This window comes from Vulpes lagopus, chromosome 1 (assembly GCF_018345385.1).
Source record: "Vulpes lagopus strain Blue_001 chromosome 1, ASM1834538v1, whole genome shotgun sequence".
Classification (NCBI taxonomy): domain Eukaryota; kingdom Metazoa; phylum Chordata; class Mammalia; order Carnivora; family Canidae; genus Vulpes; species Vulpes lagopus.
The window spans coordinates 48285674-48308768 of NC_054824.1; the positions used below are offsets into that span (position 1 = coordinate 48285674).

The following is a 23095-nucleotide window of genomic DNA, read 5'->3' on the forward strand; positions in this document are numbered from 1 at the left end:
TCACAGAACACAAAATCAATGTACAGAAGTTGGTTCTATTTCTATGTACCAATAATGAAGCAGCAGAAACAGAAATTAAGAAAACAATTCCATTTACCACAAGTAATGAGATACCTAGGAATGGACCTAACCAAAGAGATGAAAGACCTGTACTCTGAAAACTATAAAATACTGATGAAAGAAACTGAAGATAACACAAAAAAGTGTAAAGACATCCCATGCTCATAGACTGGAAGAACAAATTTTGTTAAAATATCTATACTACCTCTACACGTTTAATGCAATCCCTATCAAAATATCAACAGGATCTTTCACAGAACTAAAACAAATAATCCTTAAATTTGTATGGAACCATAAAGGATCCTGAATAGCCAAAGCAATCTTGAAAAAGAAAGCTGGAGGCTCACAATTCCACACTTCAAGTTATATTACAAAGCTGTAGTGATCAAAATAGTATGATACTGGCATAAAAATGGACATATACATCAATGGAACAGAATAGAAAGCTCAGAAATAAAACCACTATTATATGGTCAATTAATCTTTGACAAAGCCGAAAAGAATACCCATGGGAAAAAGACTGTCTCTTCAACAAATGGTGTTGGGAAAACTGGACAGCCACATGCAAAGGAATGGAACTGGACAACTTTCTTATAATAAACACAAAAATAAATTCAAAATGGATAAAGACCTACATGTGAGACCTGAAACCATCAAAATCCTAGCAGAGAACACAGGCAGTAAGTAATTCAAGATTGGCAATTTTTTTTCTAGATAGGTCTCCTGAGGAAAGGGAAACAAAACTAAAAATAAACTATTGGAACTATATCAAAATGAAAAGCTTCTTTCTGCACAGAGAAGGAAACAAGCAACAAAATTAAAAGGCAACCTATGGAGTGAGAACAGATATTTGCAGGAACATATCCGATAAAGGATTAGTATCCAAAATACATAAAGAACTTATAAAACTCAACACCCAAAAAAATGAATAATCCTATTAAAAATGGGCAGAAGACATGAACAGACATTTCTCCAAAGACACACAGATGGCCAAGAGATGCATGAAAAGATGTTCACATCATCACTTATACCATCCAGGAGATGCAAATCAAAACTACAATATCACCTCACATCTGGCAGAATGGCTAAACACAAGAAACAACAAGTTTTGGTAAGGAAGTGGAGAAAAAGGAACCATTTTGCATTACTAGGAGGTATGCAAACTGATGCAGCCACTCTGGAAAACAGTATGGAGATTCCCCAAAATGTTAAAAATAGAACTACCCTATGATCCAGCAATTGTACTACCAGATATTTACCCAAAGTACAAAAATTACAGATTCAAAGGGATACGTGCAATCCAATGTTTACAGCAGCATTATAAACTATAGCCAAATTATGGAGAGCCCAAATGTCCATCAACTGATGAGTGGATAAAGAAGATGTGGTATGTACGTACATATGTACATACGTACACACACACGCGTGCACACACACACACACACACACACACAAAGTCCCAATGGAACATTACTCAGTCATCAAAAAGAATGAAATCTTGCCATTTGCAATGACATGGTTGGAGCTAGAGTGTATTATGCTAAGTGAAATAAGTCAGTCAGAGAAAAGACATATACCATATGATTTTACCCCTATGTGGAATTTATGGGAAGGGGAAAAGAAAAAAAGGAGAGAGGGAAACAAGCCATAGGAGACTCTTAATGTTAGAAAACAGACTGAGGGTTGATGGAGGGCTGTGGGTGGGGGACTGGCTACACAGGTGATGGGGATTAAGGAGGGCACCTGTGGGGCATCTGAGAGGCTCAATCAGTTGAGCTGCTGGCTCTTGGGCTCCTTGCCCAATGAGGACTCTCCTTTTCTCTCTCTCTGCTCCTGCTCTCTCTCTCTCAAATAAATACAATCTTAAAAAAAAAAAGGGGGGGAGGGCATCTGTTATGATGAGCACTGGGTGTTGTATGTAAGTGACAAATCACTGAATTATACTGCAGAAACCAATACTGCACTGTATATTAACTACCTAAAATTTAAATTAAAAAAAAAGAAGGTTAAAAATAGATCTACCTTATGATCCAACAATCACACTACTGGGTATTTACCTAAAGAATTCAAAAACACAAATTCAAAAGCATACATGCACCCCTGTGTTCATAGAAGCATTATTTACAATAGCCAAGGTATGGAAGCAGCCAAAATGTCCATCAACTAACTAACAAATAAAGAAATGTGGTATATATACCCAATGGAATACTATCCAGCCATAAAAAGGAATGAAATCTTGCCATTTGCAAGGACATGGATGGAGCTAAAATGCATAATGTTAAGCTAAATAAGTAAAAGAATGACAAATATTGTATGATTTCACTCAGATGTGAATTTAAAAACAAAAGAACAAAGAAAGAAAAAAGAGAGAGACAAATCAAGAAACATTCTCTTAACTCTAGAGAACAAACTGATAGTTACCTGAGGTGGAGGGATGGCTTAAATAAGTGATGGGTATGAAGGCAGGTACGGGGTCTAATGAGTACAGGTGATGTATGGATATGCTGAATCACTATTTTGTACACCTGAAACTAATATTACATTGTATGTTAACTAACTAGAATTCAAATAAAAACATAAAAAAAAAAAAACAAATAAAAACATAACAACAACAAAAGAGTATCTCTTCCAGACAGTGTTCCTTGGCCTCCCCATCTGGTTATAGTTCCTCCTCTTCAGAAAAGCTAAGACATTCTATGCACACCTCTCTCATAACACGTGGTATATGCTTTCCCCCAGATTCTGGTTCTGCAGAAGCAGGATTTATAGGATTCTTTGCACCTTAGAACAACACCTTACACACTGCCTTACCCATAGTATCATGAAACTCTAAGATTTGAACTGAATGAATTAAATTCAATCTAAATTTTGGACACAGTAAAAGAAGTAGGGTTTCTAGAGTAATTACTTTAAGAGAAAATAATTAAGGATACATAATGATTTCAATGTTCCAGCTCTGAAACATTGTTCTTCTTAAGCAAAGGAAGACAATACTCCACTCCTTTTGAACTTCTTCAAATTCCAAGTCAACTCTAAAGCACATCATAGACAGCAATGTTATAATATTCTTCGAACAAAGCATACTTGCAAATTACTCTTTAGTATTTGGTTTTGCACTTAGGTATTTCTTTTTTTAAGTCTCAATTATTTACAAGACAAAGTATTTTGACAGATTATTCAACCCCCTGGACTATCATCAGAAGTGCAGATTTAACACAGCAAGAGGTGATGCCTATCAGAACATTTAGTCACTATATTATCTTCTGCTTTAACTTACATGTGGCATAGAATACAATTTCCCAAAATAAAATATGATGGCATTAATTCTCAGCTTCACTGACATGCTTCAGTGCATTCCTCTAAAAATTTATTTTCTAAAATGTTCTGAATTGAGATAGCAAAACAAACTGAGGGAAAAAAAGGGTTTCCAAGTTTCCTTTATTACCAAGAAAAGAATGCAGCCTGGCAGACAGAAGAACCAGAATTTCCAAGGACTCGAAGCTGGGGAAGCCAAGACTCTGGCTTCCCTCATCTAGAGGACTGGGTGTAAGGCCTGACAAGCAGCACACGGCACTACTGCAAGAACATTAAGTGAGACTCAGAGAAATTGTCCTGCGCCTCGTGACCGAGGATGCATGGCAGTATCTGACCTACCTGGTTTATCCCTGCGGGAGAGATCTTGTATGACTGCAACTTCTGCTTCAGCAGCTCTGGGTCACTGTGACGGAATGGGCACCCTGACAACAAAAAAACAAGCCAGCACACCAACAAAGTTATTTACCCAGGACTTAGTACAAGACCACACTCGAGAGACTGTCTAAGCTCCCCTTAATTGTCTTAACAGCTTATTAATAAAAAAGTTAATTGCCCATGGGTGCAACTGCTTTCCTGTCTTTATCTAAACAACGACTTAACTGTACGGTTATCAGGGTACTACAGGCTCAAGAGTTACATAAAACATTACAGCATTCTCTGGCAAAGTTGCCCATTCACCAGGAAGAGGAAACAGTTTTAATTATGCTACATGCATTATTAAAGCAGAGATAATCACAAACTAGCTATAGTTCATCTAAAAACTTTATACAATCTCACATTTCATTCGCATTTTTTATAAACTACATTAAAAGTCTATGAGAAGGAAGAAAATGTAAGCAAAAAGAAAAATGTACAAACTCTAAGAAATATGAAAATCTCACATCATTTTCAGATGTAAATTTTATGTCTATTTCCCACAGAGTAAAATCTATCTAAATTTAGAGGAATCACAGATGGGAATTAGATGGACAAACAGAAAAGTGTTTAATTAAAAAAATTACTTATAATAGATACATGTTATCTCTGTATTATCTCATGAGTAACATAATAATAAAGGTGGACTACTAAAATATTCACATAAATAAGAACACAGAAAAATTGAAATGTAAAAGCTATAAGGCCAAAATCTGGAAAATTTTAGATATTGTGATAAGATGCTGCAATGGTAAGTCAAAGTACTTATTTTAAAATTTAATATAGGAAGCCAGACTACTTTTTTTAGGTACACAGTTGATGGATCTATAAGTTAATTTGAAACAATAGTACATTTTTAATAAAACCAATGGAAAACTGGTTGCAGCAAAAAACAGAAAAGAGCCTAGATGCCAAACAAATGTGCTTACTAAAAATCTTAACTATAAATAAAAACGTCCATGATAACACTATGGACTCCTACAAATAATGAAATTCACAAAATTCATAGCTTCTACTTCATTCAGACTAAAACTGTAATAATTTTTAGTATAAATAAACATATTGAGAAGCTGTGTAACATCCGGTTAAGAGTTTGGAGCTAAAAATGCCTGAGTTTTAATCTCAGTTTACTACTTTACTAGGTGGGAGACCACAGGCAAATTTTGTATATTGGTGCTGACTCAGCTTCACTTTTTATCAAGTGAGAGAAATAATCACTAACAGAACTCTTGTGAGAATGGAAAATAAAGCTTGTATATGCTCCTGGCACATAGTAAACACTCAACATGTATTAGCTGTAGTTATGATTCTAAAAAAAAAAAAAAAAAAAAAAAAAACAAAACATGATAATGAATGAAATTGCAAAAGATCCCAGAAAGAAAGAAAGGAGGCTGTACAAGGAATTCTTGGTTAAGCCCAGAATTACTAAAGAATACAGAAAAGCAGATAATTGAATTATCCAAATTACATTTGAAACAATGACTGTAACTGAATGAAAAAGGTAACAAAGAGCAAAGCAAAGAAGAAAATGAAAATTACCAAGGTACTAATTACTACTTAGAGAAGCTGGTGTTATTTTAACAGATGACAGAAAGAAAATAAAACTCAGAAACTCCTGTTTATTTTGTTTCTATCTTTCACATCAGAGAAAATGATCTTCAAAACTGGAAAGGGTTGAACTAGGTAACTGAAAATGAAGTGAATGCACACCCAGTTACATATCTGACAAGCTTTCCAACATACGTTTGTGGAAGAGATGGATACACATAGTCTGGAATATGGTTATACATAGATTCATAACTGGTTGAACAACATTCCAAGCAGTGCTGGTTAATGAAATAAGATCAACATAGGGGACTAAATAGTTTTGCAAATAACATAAGACTAAAAGGACAGAGACTTTTGGTTTCCAGTCTGGCACACGAGAGGCTTATACACCACCACTGTGTCCTAAGAAGGAAAAAGCTAAACAAACTGAAAAAATTAACAACTCTGCTTAGACTCATCAGAGATGTGAGAACACAGGGCACAACACTGATTCCCAAGAGAGGCAGATACAGAGAAACAAAACATAACAAAACAGAATCTCTGGAGAAACCAGTGATGGGGTAGGAAAACCTAACCTGTAACTGACAAATTCCTAAAGTCTGGACAAATATGAGAGTCAAAAATTCCAAGGAGACCTAGTCATAGGGAGGCCCTATAGTTTTGTAAGCTTAACTTTCAGGAGCTCTATCAGGTGCTCATGGTGAATAACAGAAATTCTATCATGCTTCTGGCATGGGGAGGGGGAAAAGTAACCATTTTAATACTCTAGAGCAACCTGTTCTTAATAAGGCCTGTCCTCAACTATTTTACCTGAGCCTAAACTTCTGGGATTTTATCGGAGCCTAACCTACCTGTGGAGGAGAGACGGAATACCCAACTCCAGGCTCCTCTATCCATTTTGTCCCACCTACTGGATCTGGTCAATGATTTTCGAAGTTTAGAAGACAAAAATTATCCAGGACACTTGCAAATAAATCTCATTTCATAAGTCTGAAAATGAGCTTGACAATCTGCATTTCTGAAAGTACCCTAAGTAACCCAAGTAACTGACAACACTCACTATGTGTACCAGTATGGCCACATTTCATCTATTAGATATGAAAGAAAAGGCATTTTTTAGTGCTTGGACGCATGAAACGTCTTCCTTAAAATTCTGTTTGTGATTATTTGATGGTGATCTCTAACAGCCTAAAAGTGTATAATCTTTTAAAAAAGAATTCCATTCAATATGCTAAAACAATTATTAGCATCCTTATATACGTTTTTTAAAAAAAGACAAAAGAAAAAAAGGTTTCAACAGGTACTGCAGTTAAGTTTTAGTAATCTAAAATATTTACTAATACGGACTATTAAAATCATTCTCTGACATACCAGACAAATGAAGAGCTTTTAAAGGTATGCTCAGAGAACTATTTCAGAAAAAACGCTGAACTCAGAAACCCACAAAAACCAGTTTAGACTTTCTTTTTAAGCTACAGAAACTGAGGCGAATTGATAGAGGTTTGATACCACAACTTGCTAAATTCCTCACTTAATCTTTGTTTATCAGATAATAGCAATGTGAATAAAACACACCTTACCTCGGCAGTCTTTTGAAAATTAATGAATTAACTATTCTAAAACTCAAGGTACTCAATTTCAAAAACTTTTGAAGAACCTGTATCAGTCGTCTAATCATGAGAGAAACAGAAAGCAGCAGATGAAGGGGGAAACAGAACTGAAGAGCCTGGTCCAGAACCATCTGCGCCAACTGAATAAATTCCCTTGCTGACCTAGTTCAGTATGAGACAGATCACTAGAAGAGTAACACTGGCTTGACACTGATGACTGACATAAGCTACAGGTGATGCAATGATGCAAAAAGCCATCCTACTATGCCTCTGTTTCCTATAGAGCCCATGGATTTCTATACTTCACAAACATATCCAGCAGAAGCACTTACCATGGTAATCTCCTTGGCCTGGTGGATTGGTTAGAATAATCTTCAAGCAACTGAAAGGCGTATAGTCTGTCCTCTTGCCTTCCTTTCCGTAACTATGACGGATATTGTAAGAGTAGCCTTTATCAAACTGATTGGAGGAAAAAGAAGAGACAAAGTAAGTCAATATGGTACTGGTGGTGTCAGGGAGTGCTAGCTAGGATTAGTGTATAAAATGGTATTTTCTAGAATAAATTCAGCATTCCTGGAATGCATCATCTACATCACCTGAGTCCATGGGTGATAAGAGTTGTCTGGAGTAGCTTTCTTTCTGTTACAGAAACATCTTTACAAATGAAAATTTCCCTTAAAAGGGGAAATTTATGCTTAATCTTTAGGTAGTTAGGAGGAGCTCAAGTGCTCTTCTTGCATCTGCTGGTTCTCAATTAATTGCCCTTAGCTCAAAATAATCCTTATGTCAAAGCAGCATATTTTGGGGTGGTATTCTCTGGTATCCTGCAACACCATTTGTTGAAGATATTTTCCTTTCCTTACTAAATTGCTTTGAACAGAAACAGACTCATAAATACAGAGAAAAAACTAGTGGATGCCAGAGGAAAGGGGAGGTGAGGGCATAGGTGAAATAGGTAAGGAGATTAAGAGGTACAAACTTCCAGTTATAACATAAATAAGTCACAGGGATAAAAAGTGCAGCATAGGGAATACAGTAAATAATGTTGTAATAGCATTGTATGGTGACAGACTACATTTATCATAGTGAGCATTCTGTAATGTATAGAATTGTTGATCACTATGTTGTACACCTGAAACTAATATAAAAATGTATGTCAACTATACTTCAATTAAAAATAAAAATAATTAAATTGCTTTGGTACCTTTGTCAAATTTGACCATAAATATGTGGGTCTATTTTTGGATACTGTATTATTCCATTGATCTATGTGTTTATCTTTTTGCCAATGCCACATTGTCTTAATCATGGAATCTTTAGAGTAAGTCTCAAATTCAGATAATGTAAGCCCCTTGCTTTCTTTTTTTTCAATATCATTTTGGCTATTCTATGTCCTTCTGCTTACATACAAATTTTACCATAAGCTTATCAATTTCTATTTTAAAAAAGACCTGGGGTAGTTTTCAACAATCAGTAGCTTATGGACTCAGAACTATCTCTCTGCTCACAAGTAAACTACAACCAGGAAAACAAACGGCATTTCAACTAAAAGAAAACTTTCAAAATAAGTAAATTTCACTGCTAAAAATCAAGAATGTTAAAAGTTCCAGTTAAACACCTTTTGCGAATACCTTCTGTTTGTTTCATTAGTCTTAAACATTATTCATAATCAATCTCTGAAAACAGGTAGGTATGAAGTGAATTTAATTAGATACTAAATTCCTGATGTTCATCAGAAAACTTTGGGTCAGCTATTCTGTAGAAGTAATAGAAAGCTACTTTCTCTATAGGAAGAAAAGCTAGAATTAGTAATATTTCACTTCCTTCTGCCTTCCAATTTATTTACTGCCTGCATATATATATATATATATGTATATATATACATATATATGTTTAATATTTGGACTTTACTATAATGAAGCTTTCAGACTATTCATGTATTTATTACATAAACCATCTTCTCTAGTTTTCAGACTAGCAAACTCTTGAAATACTGTACAGAAGGTACACTGATTGGGAGATGTTTTTGTTACCAAATGATCTATCACAGCCACTAACTCAGGAAATAAATGGATAAACCCTTGGGTACTGCTGCAGCCAACTGCTCCATTCCTGGGGAATCTCCAGGGGGCTGGACAAATCAAAAGCAGAGCTGCTTGGCTTAGTCTGCCAACACTGTTGCAGAACAAACTCCAGATAAACGTGTTGCAAGAGAAGCCAATAACTCAAGAGATGACAGTTTGGAAAAGAAAAAAGAAAAGATTTATTTTGGGTGCTGCAGCTGGGGGAGGTGGCAGGCTCAAGCCTTAACAACTGACTTCTCCACTTGGTAAGATGGATACCTAAAGTTTTCTAAAGAGAGGTTCATCAGGCGGTACATATAAGAGAGCAGGCAGAGTGAGTACATGATCACAGGTGGGGGCCGGTATGTGTTCAGCACAGGATTATGGGCAGGGAAGGGGACAAGTGGGGTGTGGTCTTCTAGGCATTCTGTTGCTAGGAGGGCTTTTTTGGTCTGGTACTTAGAATGTTCCACTCACTGTCAATGCCTCAAGAAAATGCAGTAAGAAATGACTATTGGGGTCTACAGCTGAGCAAGAAGGCTCACTGACATTTTCTTAGAGAATACTTTCTAGATATCCACATCTACAACTCAAAAGAATAGCTCTATGTATTCAAACTGAACTACAGAGAGGTTGGGGAAAACCAAGAAAAGAATACACTTTCTTGGGCTCTATCCCACTCTGTCCAGTGATGGGAAATGCCAGAAAATCAACACTGGTCTTACGATGATGAGCGGCAGTTTTCAAACTTCCAAGTTAGTCCTGACATTCCAGCCATCGCACTGACAACACACCAGTCTGCATTTCTGCCAAAGACAGCGGTAAATTATTGGGGCACTATATTACCAATGGAACTCAAGAAAAATTATATAAAGTAGGCACATCTTTATCCTTCTCCTACCTTGTCTCTTTCAGAGTCTCTCTCACAACTTTGCCTTCTATACCAGTCCTAACCAGAGTCTAGTGACCTTATCTTATTATACTTTTAAATGTATTTATAGCCAAATCTATTCAGACACCATGAGAATATATATTCAGAGACCATGATGTAAACATTTGATTGCCTAGAACAATGTATGGTCTTCCTTGGAAGAAAGTCTTTCTTGACGAAATATTTTTCCTATCAGCAAAGCAACAAAAGCTGCCATTCATTATGGTCAAGCTCAGCTTGAACAATAAAGTGAGAATGGTTAAAAAGCAAGTACTCTTCAGATATATATTTATATGTGATATTAGCTTTTGTTTGGTTTTAAAATTTTATTTATTTGAGAGAGAAAGCACAAGTGGGGAAGAAGGACAGAGGGAGAGGGAGAAGCAGACTTCCTACTGAGCAAGGAGCCCAACGTAGGGCTCAATCCTAGGACTCTGAGATCATGACCTGAACTGAAGGCAGATCCTTAATGGACTGAGCCACCCAGGCACCCCAATGTATTTATATTTGAAAAGGAAAATCTTCTTGACCTAAATGAGGCAAAGGAGCCATATATGTGAGGGTAGAGGATAGTGTAAGGATATGGTATTTCTTAATGGGACATTTTCAATGTCCTTCTTTAGTGACACTTGTTTCCAACCCACAAGAATCTGGAACTCTAATTTATATATTTAAAAGACTCTTGGGGGGGGGGCGCCAGGGGATGTCTGCTAAACTACAAAGGAACTCATCCAATGCTTAACATTAGCCTGACATCTGGATCCTATAAAAATAACTTTGGAAACTCCCTTTATTTCTACTTCCCCAAGATATATGTTAGCAATCATCTTCCAAGCATATGGCCCACTGATACAAATCTGAAGGGTCTCATGACTAAGGTTTTACTAGACAGTAGTAAACGATCTTTTCTCAACAACAGTTAGCCCCCTCAAGGTCCTGGAAACCTTGCTTCCCAAATTCCTTAGAGACTTACACTATCCCTAACCCCCTCCTAACTTGAAAGTAGATAGTTAGCCATGACCCCAGTGCAGCTCCTTCTGCCCACAGGTCCTGTCCCCATTCTTTGATAAAACCACCGTTTTTGTACCGAAGATGTCAAGAATTCTTTCTTGATTGTTCACTCCTGAACCCCAACATTTCACATCAGTTAAGTCAGGGCTTTAAGTTCAATACCTGAGTTTATTTTTTTAAAGATTTTTTATTTATTCATTCATGAGAGACACAGAGAGAGAGGCAGAGGGAGAAGAAGGCTCCTTGTGGGGAGCCTGATGCAGGACTTAATCCCAGGACCCTGGGATCACAACCTGAGCTGAAGGCAAATGCTCAACCACTGAGCCACTCAGGTGTCCCAATAGCTGAGTTAAAATCCTATCTTACCACATGCTAGCTGTGTGACCTTGGGCAGGTTACTTAACCAATCTGTAAAGTTCCCTTACACCTAAAAATGAAGGATTAAGGGTTGGTGTGGAGATTAATTAGCTCATTTTCATAAAGTACTTGGTATAGTATCTAGTAAAGAGTAAGCATTCAATACTTTAGAGTTATCATTACCAAGGTAGTCAGTTTTGTTATTAACTAGAAAAAGCTATCTTAGGGGCGCCTGAGTTGCTCAGTCAGTTGAATGTCCGACTCTTGATTTTCAGGCCATGATCTCAGGGTGGTTAAGATGGAGCCCCATGTCAGGCTCTGCACTCAGAAGGGAGTCTGCTTGAGATTCTCTCCCTCTCCTTCTGCCCCTCCCCTGGTCTTGCACATAGGCTGGCATGCACACTCTCCCCCTTGCCCAACTTTAAAATAATAAATAAAGAAATAAGAAGAAGAAGAAGAAGAAGAAGAAGAAGAAGAAGAAGAAGAAGAAGAAGAAGAAGAAGAAGAAGAAGAAGAAGAAGAAGAAGAAGAAGAAGAAGAAGAAAGAAGAAGAAGAAAGAAGAAGAAGAAAGAAGAAAAGAAGAAGAAGAAGAAGAAGAAGAAGAAGAAGAAGAAGAAGAAGAAGAAGAAGAAGAAGAAGAAAGGAGAAGAAAGAAGAAAGAAGAAGAAGAAGAAGAAACTATCTTAAGTGGGTCATAATCCATTGTGTTATTTAATACTACTTAAATTACTTACACGCTTGCCTCTAGCTTCCTCAACAGAAAAACTTGGAATTTAGTTACTCCCTCTAACTCTTTATAGGACCTTAAAAAAATCAGTTAAGCAACTTCAAGTCTGTACCACAGCTGGAAGGCATTGCTGCTATTACTATAATTCAGTATATTACCTCCTATGGTGTACTAAATATTTCTTCTTCTGCCCTATAAGAGTTCATTCATTTCTCATTGGTGAGAACTTTTCACAAGCTTAAGAGGCAGCAAGGTGTTAGAGAGATAACCCAGGTATTGTTCTAACCCTGCCACCTACTAGCTGAATAATGTTAGGCAATTATAAATTACCTCAGTCTGTTTTTTTTTTCATTTTTAATATTGTTACAATGAGACCTGTACTTCACTCTATGCAAAAGCAATCTGTAAACTATAAAATGCTAAGTTTATTAGCTACAATTATTTGTATAAAATTTGTATAAACCTGTTCTACTATGTTTGAAAAGTGAAATGTTAAAAGTAAGTTCCATTTTATATTCAAGTATATCTCTGAATATTCCTGTGAGTTCACTTGAAAAAGTCTAAACACACATTATATATGTTGAAGGATGCCAGAATATGCCACCCTGAATTTTGCCTCCTTGGTGTATAGGTTATTTTGAACAAAAGGTTACTGAGGACCAGCAGATGCAAGAGAAGCTCTAAAAAGCACTAAGTTTTCCTTTCATAAAGTAAATATTCATTTGTAAACATGTCTCCCAGGAAGAAAATAACTCTTTCCATTGGAGAAGGCACTGACTTACAACTGCAAAACAAAGCTTACAATATACCCAACCCTTATTTGTCATACTTGTTCCAATCAACTTTCTAGAATTTGCTCTCTTCACAGGTCAGGAAGCCCTACACTCCTTTCTTCTGTTTAGCCTAAGAAAGTATACAAGCCCAAGTTGAAACTGCCCCTTGGAGCTATTCATTTCTGGGTGTTCCCATGTGTATGAGCAGTGTGTAGTTAATAAACTTGTTCTTCTCTTGTAAATCTGTCTTATGCCAGTCTACAGTTACATTGGAAAAAGTGGTAAAGGCTTCCCAACTTCACACCCTAATCCCCTTTCCTGAATTTATGGAGAACGTTTTTAGTCTAGACCCCAAGGTACGCTGATTTTCTTTCCTTGAAATTTCTCCTGAGGCAGGATCAAGCTAAAAATCTTAAAAATTTTGATTGAACTCTTTAAAAAAAAATAGTGAAATGCCAAAATCCACAGAAAAAGTATTGAATGATCCTATACCATCTGATAACTGATTAAGCAGATAACTTTCAGTAAAGCCAGTATACATCAAAAGATCATCTGTGAATCAAAAAACCTGCCATCATCATCAGAGGAAAATGGAAAGCTATTTGTTCAGAAATGCAGGTGGGGTGTGGGCTAGTGGGTTTGTTTGTCTTTTCATATTCAAGCACCATGCCCAAACGACTCAGAAAACAAGATGTGAGGGTCACCTGTGACCTGAGACTGTGTGCTCTACATCATTCTAATTGTATCTGTTCACAGTCAGATATTAAGGAAAGAACATCGTTTCTAAATTCCTAATGGGCAATTTGGTACAAATGCGTTACTGATATTAGCAATAAAAAAGAAAGTAATATTTAGTGATATCTCAATAATAATAGTTTACATTTCTATACATCTTTATCAGTGACAAAATGATACTTCTTAGACCTTTTACTACCTGTAAGGTATAGAAGTTAGGTATACATGAGCCAACTAAGGTTTCAAGAGGTTGAGTGAATAGGTAATTCAATTACTTAGTAGATAAGCTGGAATTAAAATCCTAGTTTTCTACCTTCTAGAAAATATTACAAAATTATAAAGGGAGAAAATGAGTAAGTAAATAAATAAAAGTAACTGTCATTTATGCAAACATAGGCTGTAGGCTGCTTTGCTGTTCTCATTCAGCTGTTTTAGGGCCATCTGAAAGTCACATAGAATCAGAGTTAAACAGAATACTTCTGATTCTAGTGAAAACCAAAGAAAAGTACCTACTCTTAAAAGAAATAACTCTACGGAGCCAATCGAGTGATTTACCTGGTTTCTAATCCACCATGATTTTAGAATCAGGAAAAAGTGGCAAATATGAAATTAAATATTACTAGAATGAAGAAACACTACTGTTTCCACATGCTTTCAAATTACCAGGCACACTTTATATTCCTCCTACAATCTAGCTGGGGACATGACAATGAACTGGACTACAAAGATCAGAGAAAAAAGAAAGCATGAAAATGGACATAAAAGCATGCAGAACATACCACTGCCTTTTTTTTTTTTTAAAGATTTTATTTATTTATTCAGAGACAAAGAGATTGAGAGAGAGGCAGAGACACAGGCAGAGGGAGAAGCAGACTCCATGCAAGGAGCCCGATGTGGGACTCAATCCCGGGTCTCCAGGATCACGCCCTGGGCCGAAGGCGGCGCTAAACAGCCGAGCCACCGGGGCTGCCCACCACTGCTTATTTAACTGGAAACTTATTTAACTTCATCTGGAGCCTTGGCAAATTTAGCTTATCAGAATCAAAATTTAAGAGTAGTCAGAACAGGCTTTATACATCATCTAGTAGTGCGGCCATTATTATACACAGCAAAGCACGGGAATGAAGGTCTAAGTTTCAGGAGAGTTAGGCAAAGACCCTTATTCCCCTCACTGCTGTTTTAGGCACCTCTCATTTACTTCTGTAAACCTCAGGCCTAGCACAAAGCCCAGGAAAATGCAGTTGCTCTCTAAATGTTTACTAGTCTTAACTGTTAAGAGTCTCCGTTTACTGTATGTTCTGGCAGTCCCCACAAGAGGATGATAGCTCATCTTACATTTATTACAATGTTCGCTTTCAGCAACAAGGGAGATTTAGCAAATTATCACTACACATTGTAACTGTTTAACATGTTATTTCAATAGAGGCCTCAAAAATTCCATCTAGAGGACATGGTCTGGGGCAGCTACTTGGTGAGTCAAAATCTAAGAGGTAATATTACATTTTAACTGGCTATCTATTCAGTCAAGTATGCTGATCTTAATGAAAGGATAGATTAATGATGGAATTGTCAGCATTTCACCTGGAATGCTGGTTTTAGAAAAGTCTACCTTATTCACTGATATGAATGCCACGAACCGTGAATGAAAATTTATTAAGATTCTAAATAATAATTCTCCAAAATCTGAAGATGGAAACCATAGGCAATCCTTCATTCACTAAAGTAAAAGCATTTACTGAATCACATTCTTAAAGCCTAAAAAACTAAACTTAGTAACCCTTAAGAAGTGATCAATTTAGTCTCTATCTCACTGGTAGGGAAGAGCCAACATAAAACAAATTATCACCAGAAAACCACAGGAACAGGCTGACTGATGTAGAATGCTCTAGTCCAAGATGAGTTGGCTCAGCTTGAATAAATTGTTCTTTTCACTCACTGAAAACAAGAGAAACAAACTGAAAACATCATCTAAGCCTACAATCAAAGACTACACAGAAGTTAGCTTTTGAGAACTTCTAATCTCTAAGGGAAAGCCTCCCTCTTCTTCAGATACAGGAATTGATTTTTACAAACATTTTGAAGTAAAAATTAAATTTATTTAACTTCTACCAGATTTGTTTCATCCTATTTACTCATTTTCTCAGACTTTTTGTCAATTTCTTTAATAGTTTGCTTTTCTAGATTTCCTTATCTGGCAACTTTAATCCAAAACAAGTATTTCCTGGAACTAAATTTCTACTATGATAGAATTTTAAAGATCTAGCATAATCATTAGAAAACATTTTAAGATTCTGATCATACCCTAGCATATATATTATATGTAACAAGCCTATGTTTTTGAAGAGCTACCAAAATAATCACTAAAATATATTTCCCAAATCCTACAAATCTTCAGAAATATATATTTTATATAAACATTTAAATATTTATATATATTGATATATTTCAATACGTTTCTGGATAAAGGTTCAGAATTGTCATATATTCTTGGTGTGTGCCTTTGATCAACATGTATTTGTCCTATTTAATACTTTTCCCTTTGTACTGCATTCTGTTTAATATTGTTACTCATTTTTTTTTTATTCTGCTTCCTGGTATTTCCCTCGCTATCTTTTTTGTCAATCTTTCAGTGTCAGAATATTTTGAATAAATAGCAAATGGGTAATTTGTTGCCCATGACCACCCTCTAGTGGTTATAGCTTATTAAAAATATACATTTTTCTATCAATGTCAAAAATGAGTCAGACTCTCCAGAAAACAGACAAAAACTTTAGTACACTTCTACTTCCATCATAATTACAAAATCAGCTCCAAGATAACTCTAAAAATGAACTGCTAAAAGGATTAGATGATTTTTTCAAATTCACAACAATATAGTGAGATATGTCACTTATTAGATTACATATCATCTTCTAGTCATCTAAGTTTGGCTATATAACAGATGACCAAAAGACAAAAATTACATTAGATTTTAAAAGCTAGCAATAACTGATAGAAGAATATCTCATGCCGTGAAATGACAAATGGCATGAGATAAAACTTTAATGTATAGTGACAAGCCACATTATTCCTCTATAATTTCAGGGACAAAGAGAAGATCTCTTGCCTCTTGTGATAGGCAAGTGTTTCATCTTGCTTCTAAATATTAGGAACCAATAGTTCCCACTTGGTAGACTAAATTCTCTAAAGATGCACCTAAAGGAAAGCAAAGTGAAATACACGAAATATATCAAGAATTAGAAAAATATATAAGTGTTGAATGGCAAATTTATTTTTTAAGGGATTTACAAAGGCTTTTTGGAGAGCTGGTTGGTTCTAAGATTAGGGCAGGGAAATTACAACATGAGCCTGGAGCATTTTGTGTACCAGAGAAGAGCTTAAAAGGAGAATGGGGCATGTCAAAAGGGAACGAACCACTCCCAGTGGCGTAAACTGGAAAAATTTGAGCAAAACAAAAACAAAAACAAAACAACCCCCCCCACAATAATAGCATGGAATTAAAACCCATGAAACATATAATTCACAAGACATTCATGAGTACGCAAATAACTGAAAAAATTAATGGGAGAGAAGGGACAGCTCTTCCTTACAAAAGAATTACAATTAACAAGTATAGAAGCGGGGGCACCTGGTGGCTCAGTGGTTGAGTATCTGCCTTTGGCTCAGGTCCTGATCCTGGGGCCCTAGGATCAAGTCCCGCATCAGGCTCCCCCCCGCAGGGGACCTGCTTCTCCCTCTGCCTGTCTCTTCCTCTCTCTGTGTGTTTCTCATGAATAAAAAAATAAATATTAAAATAAAAATAAGTATGGGATAGGGAAAGAAAACCATTAGAACACCATATTATTAGTTGCAGGCAAGATTCACTGCAGGATGCTAAAATCAGTGGGGAAAGAGGATATTTATATAGCCTAAAAGTATCTCCTCTGAGGCATTCTGAGGAGAAAATAGTTAACTCTATAGTAGAGAAACCCAGCAGATACCACCTGAATCATGTGATCAAGGCTAATGTTACCATAGTAAGTTATGTTGACATCATATGCCTCAGATATCTCCTATGGTATCCTTGCCAAAAATGGATAACCTCAACCTAATCCTGAGAAAACAATAAATGAACCTAAAGTGAGAGACAGTCTATGAAAAAACTGACCAGTATCCTTAAAAAACATCCAGGTCATGAAAGACAAAGACAGAAAATGTCACAGACTGGAAGAAATTAAGGAGACACAACAACTAAATGTGACATGTAATCCTGGATTGAATCTCGGAACAATAAAAGGACAAGAGTGAGAAAACTGGTGAAATCTGAATAAAGACTAGTTAATACTGTACCAGTGTTAATTTATTGATTTGGTAACTGTATAACAGTTCATTAAGATATGAATATTGGATGAAGCGCATATGAGACTCTGGGTACGATTTTCTGTAAGTCTAAATTTTTTTTTTAATAAAATGTTTAGGGGCACCTGGGTGGCTCAGTGGTTGAGCATCTGCCTTTGGCTCAGGTTGTGACCTCAGAGTCCAAGGATCTAGTCCTGCATCAGGCTCCCTATGGAGAGCCTATCTCTCCTTCTGCCTACGTCTCTGCCTCTCTCTGTGTGTCTCTCATGAATCAATAAATACAATCTTAAAAAAATAAAATAGTTTATATACCAGGCAATGGATTAGGCATAACAAATGATCTCATTTGAATGTCCTAATGACCCTACAAAATTAGTATGGTTATCCCTATTTTACCGTCTGGAAAATTAAGACTTGAAATGTTTAAGTGAAATGTTCAAATGTACACAGTGAAGAGGGTCAGAACTGCAACCTTTTTATGACTTGCTCAAAGTCCATGTTCTTTCTACAATGTTACGATAGCAAAAGCTATTTTCAGAACTTAGTGGTAATTTTCAATTTGCTTAAAATATGAGGTATTAGACAAAGGCTTTCTGTCATCATAATAATAGGCAAATTACTATCTATTTAAGTTATTTTAATTTACTGTAACATCTAGCAAGTCATGCCAAACTCTACAAATAATAGCACACTGTTATGCTTCCCAATATGAAGTATAAGAAAGGTCGATTTGTTACAAGGGTCATTCAATGTCAACATGCATAGTTTTTTTTTTCCTCATAGAATGCAAAGATTTCTAGTATAGGGGCTCTTGACTGGTTCCTTTGGTAGAGCATGTGACTATCCATGTCGAGGCTATAGGTTCAAATCCCACATCAGATATAGAGGTTACTTAAAAAGAAAATCTTAAAAAAAAAATTAAAGAATTTCCAGGGGCACCTGGGTGGCTCAGTCGGTTGAGCATCTACCTTCTGCTCAGTTCATGATCCCAGGATCCTGGGGTGGAGCCCCACATTGGGCTCCCTATTTGGTGGGGAGTCTGCTCCTCCTTCTCCCTCTGCCTCTCTTCTGCACTTGTGTTCTCTCTCTTAAATAAAATTAATAAAATCTTAAAAAAAAAGAATTTCCAAAGTTTAGTATAGAAAACTTAAGCGAATTTATCTTAGTGGTTTTTTTTCCCTTGCAACATTATACTATTTACCTACACATAACCAACATATAAATATTATTTAATACAAAGGAGCAGCATATCAAATTCCAGGGAAATATCTGAGAAATAATCAAATATTCATGACAGAGGAGAAATATTTTCCCCTTTCCCCTTTTATTGATACGTTACTCACAGGCATCACAGTAAGGATAAGTTACTTCACCTTGTGAATTATGATAAAGAATTAGAATTAAAATTTCAAAGCAAACTGGCTGCTTTCTTATAACCTAATGTAACTAAGTTGAATTATTGATGGACTGTGTTCTTAGCAATGCAGGAAGATGCTCTACCAAGAGAAGGCTATGTAAACTTATTGTATAGCTTCAGGTTATCTGTTTGCTTCTTCACTGTGATGTGATGTGATATCTCATTAAGAAACTGAATTTATTTTGCCACGCTAGTCTTTTGAATGAACTATACATCAGGGACATGCTAACAAAACAGGATGACAAGACAAACCAGGAAAATGTCCTTTTAAAAAAATTTCATCAACTTAAAATTTAAAGCATATATTTTTAAATACTAAAAGATGCTTTAAATAGTCTAACAAATCTCTTATATATTCATTCATAGGAATTTAATTTAAAAATTAATATATCAATGCTATATTATAATGAACACGGAAAAAAAGAATAGTTGGCTCCCCTGCTGAGGCTCAATCAGCCTGTTGGGCAAAGACTAAATTGCATAGTTTTGACACATTTCAAAACCAAGTTTTTTGGTTTTTGTTCAAAACAAAATTTTGTAGTATCTTAATCAAGAAAAACAAAAACCACACAGATTACATTAAACTATGACTACGAAAACTATTATTATCTGTATTTTAATAACAACTCTCCATTCCTCAAGAGTGAATTTTCAAACCACTTGGTAATTACCTCATTTATTTTCACATCACTGAAGTATGTAAAAAGTTAACTTCTATTTCCTGATGGGTATCTCCTTAATAACAAATCTGGAATTCCAATCTAGCTCCATAGATTCCCTATCCAGACCACATTCACTGAGTCATAACACGTCTCAGCTATTTACCATGTGTAGTGAAGGATACAGAATAGCTGTCTCAATGTATTAGAAAGAGCAAATACATCATAGTTGTGTTTAGCAGTCTACCAGGCTCCATTTTCATGTCTGAGTACATTTTAAAATTCAACAGATAAAAATCACCATTTAGTGCTACAGAAATTACTGCCTTATTTATTGGTTCTATTATCTTGATAGACAAAAAGAGAGATCTTGGGCTAAGTTATATATTCATGATCCTACTAGCAGTGATTTCTATGTATAAAGCAAGTAAAATCAAGGTGCACTGTTTATTCACCAGTAACCGGGTTTTGAATATGTGTGGATGCCTATTTGACATCCAAGCGGAGATATAGAGTAGGCAGTGGATATACTAGATTGAAGAGAGGTCTGGCTGGAGAACCTTTAAGAATGCAAACCCCAGAGGACATGGATTACATTTTGTTAACTGCTGTGCCTTAGCTCCTACAACAATGCCTAACCCATGCCAGTGGCTCTGTAAATATTAAATGGGACCAAATGGAATTGCCATGACATTCTGTATTTCTGCTCTACACAAACGGTAATTTCATATGGTTCCACCTAATACGCACTGAATGAATGATACACTGTAATTCTTCATTTCACAGTCTCTCCTCTAGGCGTGAGCTACAAAAATTACTGTCTTTTAGAAAAAGATTACAGTAATTGCAGGAAACCAAGGTTGGTCTTTGTTCCTTTTGAGTTACCTAGGGTCTTGGGCTCCTGCTTCCTGCCTAGTGCATTATAAGCACTGAATAAATATTTATTGATAGTGGTGATGATGCCAGTAATTACCTTTTCCTAATATTTCCTGTAAGTAATTATTAGAAAATTAAAGGTAGCCACTTGTAAATTATATAAGCAATTGACTAAATACATCTGCAATATCCTTTACAGTACCACAATCACCATTTTATAGCTAAAATAACTGAGGATTATTTCTCTAATGCCATGGCAGAAAGGTGGAGAAATAAACTCAAAGTCCTCAAGTTTGCTTTTCTGCTCAAGTGATTACAACCTGTCTCTATCACCAACTATACAGAAATATACATACGAATGTGTAGGTATGCTCCTATGGTATTTAATTACATTAAGGGATTTTCCTCCCCTTAACTTTTTTCTAAGTTATGTCACATTTTAAAACTTTTGGGAAAAAATCCAATTATTTAAAATATACCTGGAAAGTTACCCAAATTATCAGGTAAAATATCTCTCCTTCTGAAACACAGACACACATACATACACATACCCATATATAATCTTAAAAAACATATGAATAATGCTTCAGAACTTACCATACGGCTACAAAAAATTTCTTGAGTACCTCTTTTTCAGTTTATCATGTCATAAATTATGCATTTACTAGAAATTATCATTGTCCATTCTGTTTTACAAAAAGCTATTTCTGAAATAAGAAGTCTTAGTATACATTAATTCAAACTTAATGACTTAAATGACAAGGTAATAACAAAAATAAAACTGAGATAGCTGTGAAAATCCAAGCATGGTGCTCTGATATGACAATTTCTAGGATCACAAGCCTACTAGCCACTTAATATGCAGATTAATTTTCTTTAAAATTCAAAAGCTGCCTCTGGTGTCCTATATAGCATATGAATGAGCAGAACAGTAATGAGAAACATAACACACATAAAATTACAGGAATAATAATATTTTGATGTGCGCTTTAAAGAGTAATTTGTTGAATACTAATAATCCCCAAATCAAGTTGATATACCTAATTTGTTTTTAAAGAAAGAAAAGCACAATATCAGCTTGGAAACTTAAATAGTGGCAGATAATGAGAACCCTTTCACCAAAGAGCTACATTAGATGATTTATATAAATGCTAAAGAACGTGCTTTATTTTAGAATACTAAACAATTCAATTTTCACAAAACGTGCTGCTCTGACTTGTGTTAAGCAATGAATGAAAGTACCCCATCATGTGTTTAGATTTCTCTTCCTTAGCTGTATTAAATCCAATCCAGATAGTGAATTGTCACACCAGGGACATCTATTTCCTTAAACCTCTCTGCCTTATGCCCACTATCCTTGATAGTGAATCTTCAACAATTTTTTTTAAAGATTTTATTTATTTATTCACAGAGACACACAGAGAGAGAGAGAGAGACAGAGGCAGAGACACAGGCAGAGGGAGAAGCAGGCTCCATGCAGAGAGCCCAACGTGGGACTTGATCCAGGGTCTCCAGGATCACGCCCTGGGCTGCAGGCGGCGCTAAACCGCTGCGCCACCAGGGCTGCCCGGATCTTCAACAATTATGAATTAAATTCTATAGATATGCACATAAAATTGCATATAAATGTATAATGAACTGTTAAATCTCAATTCCTTAAAGGTTCAAAGGATTATTATCTACTCTTCCTTTCTGTTATGAAAACATCATGTCCCATAAACCTGCAAAATTAAGCTACCCGCCCAACAAGCACAAGCTGTTTAGCTCCTAAATTGAGGTGACACAATGTGCAAAAGGAAAGTCACCTTAATTCCACTAAGGGGAAAAAATGCACTAAAACCCATCACTCTCAGATGAGCCTTCATTCAATATTGAAACAAGTAATCTCAAATTCCATGATTCTGGCTGCTGCTCAACACTATTCCATTCAACTGGGGGTTTAACAAAGCAAAATAAAAAGGAGCTTTAATCTGCCTTTTTTTCTTTTTGCTATAGTACACTGACAGCATCTTGTTCATTAATTAAAAATTTTCTCCTTAAAGAAATAGACTTTAAGTATATACTGGACACTGGAAAAAGAAGTCTAAAAATAAAAATAGCTTAAAGAAAACCCAGGTTTAAAAAAAAAAAAAAAAGAAAACCCAGGTTTTAAAGACTCTGGTTAGAGATGCAGAATATCCATAAATGATGATCAATGTAAAGAAACATTTCAACAAAAACAAGATGTTAAATTTAACACATGTAAGAGTAACAGGGAGGA

General features: G+C 35.8%; 1 protein-coding gene across 1 annotated transcript in view; it reads right to left on the reverse strand.

Annotated features, from left to right (window-relative positions):
* PRIM2 (DNA primase subunit 2) overlaps positions 1-23095 on the reverse strand; it is a 308059-nt gene that overhangs the window by 44475 nt on the left and 240489 nt on the right. Inside the window, exons 11-12 of the mRNA XM_041722454.1 lie at positions 7280-7406; positions 3715-3797 (exon numbers count right to left, since the gene is read on the reverse strand). Coding sequence (XP_041578388.1) covers positions 3715-3797; positions 7280-7406 — 210 coding nt within the window. The remainder of the gene's footprint in view (positions 1-3714; positions 3798-7279; positions 7407-23095) is intronic.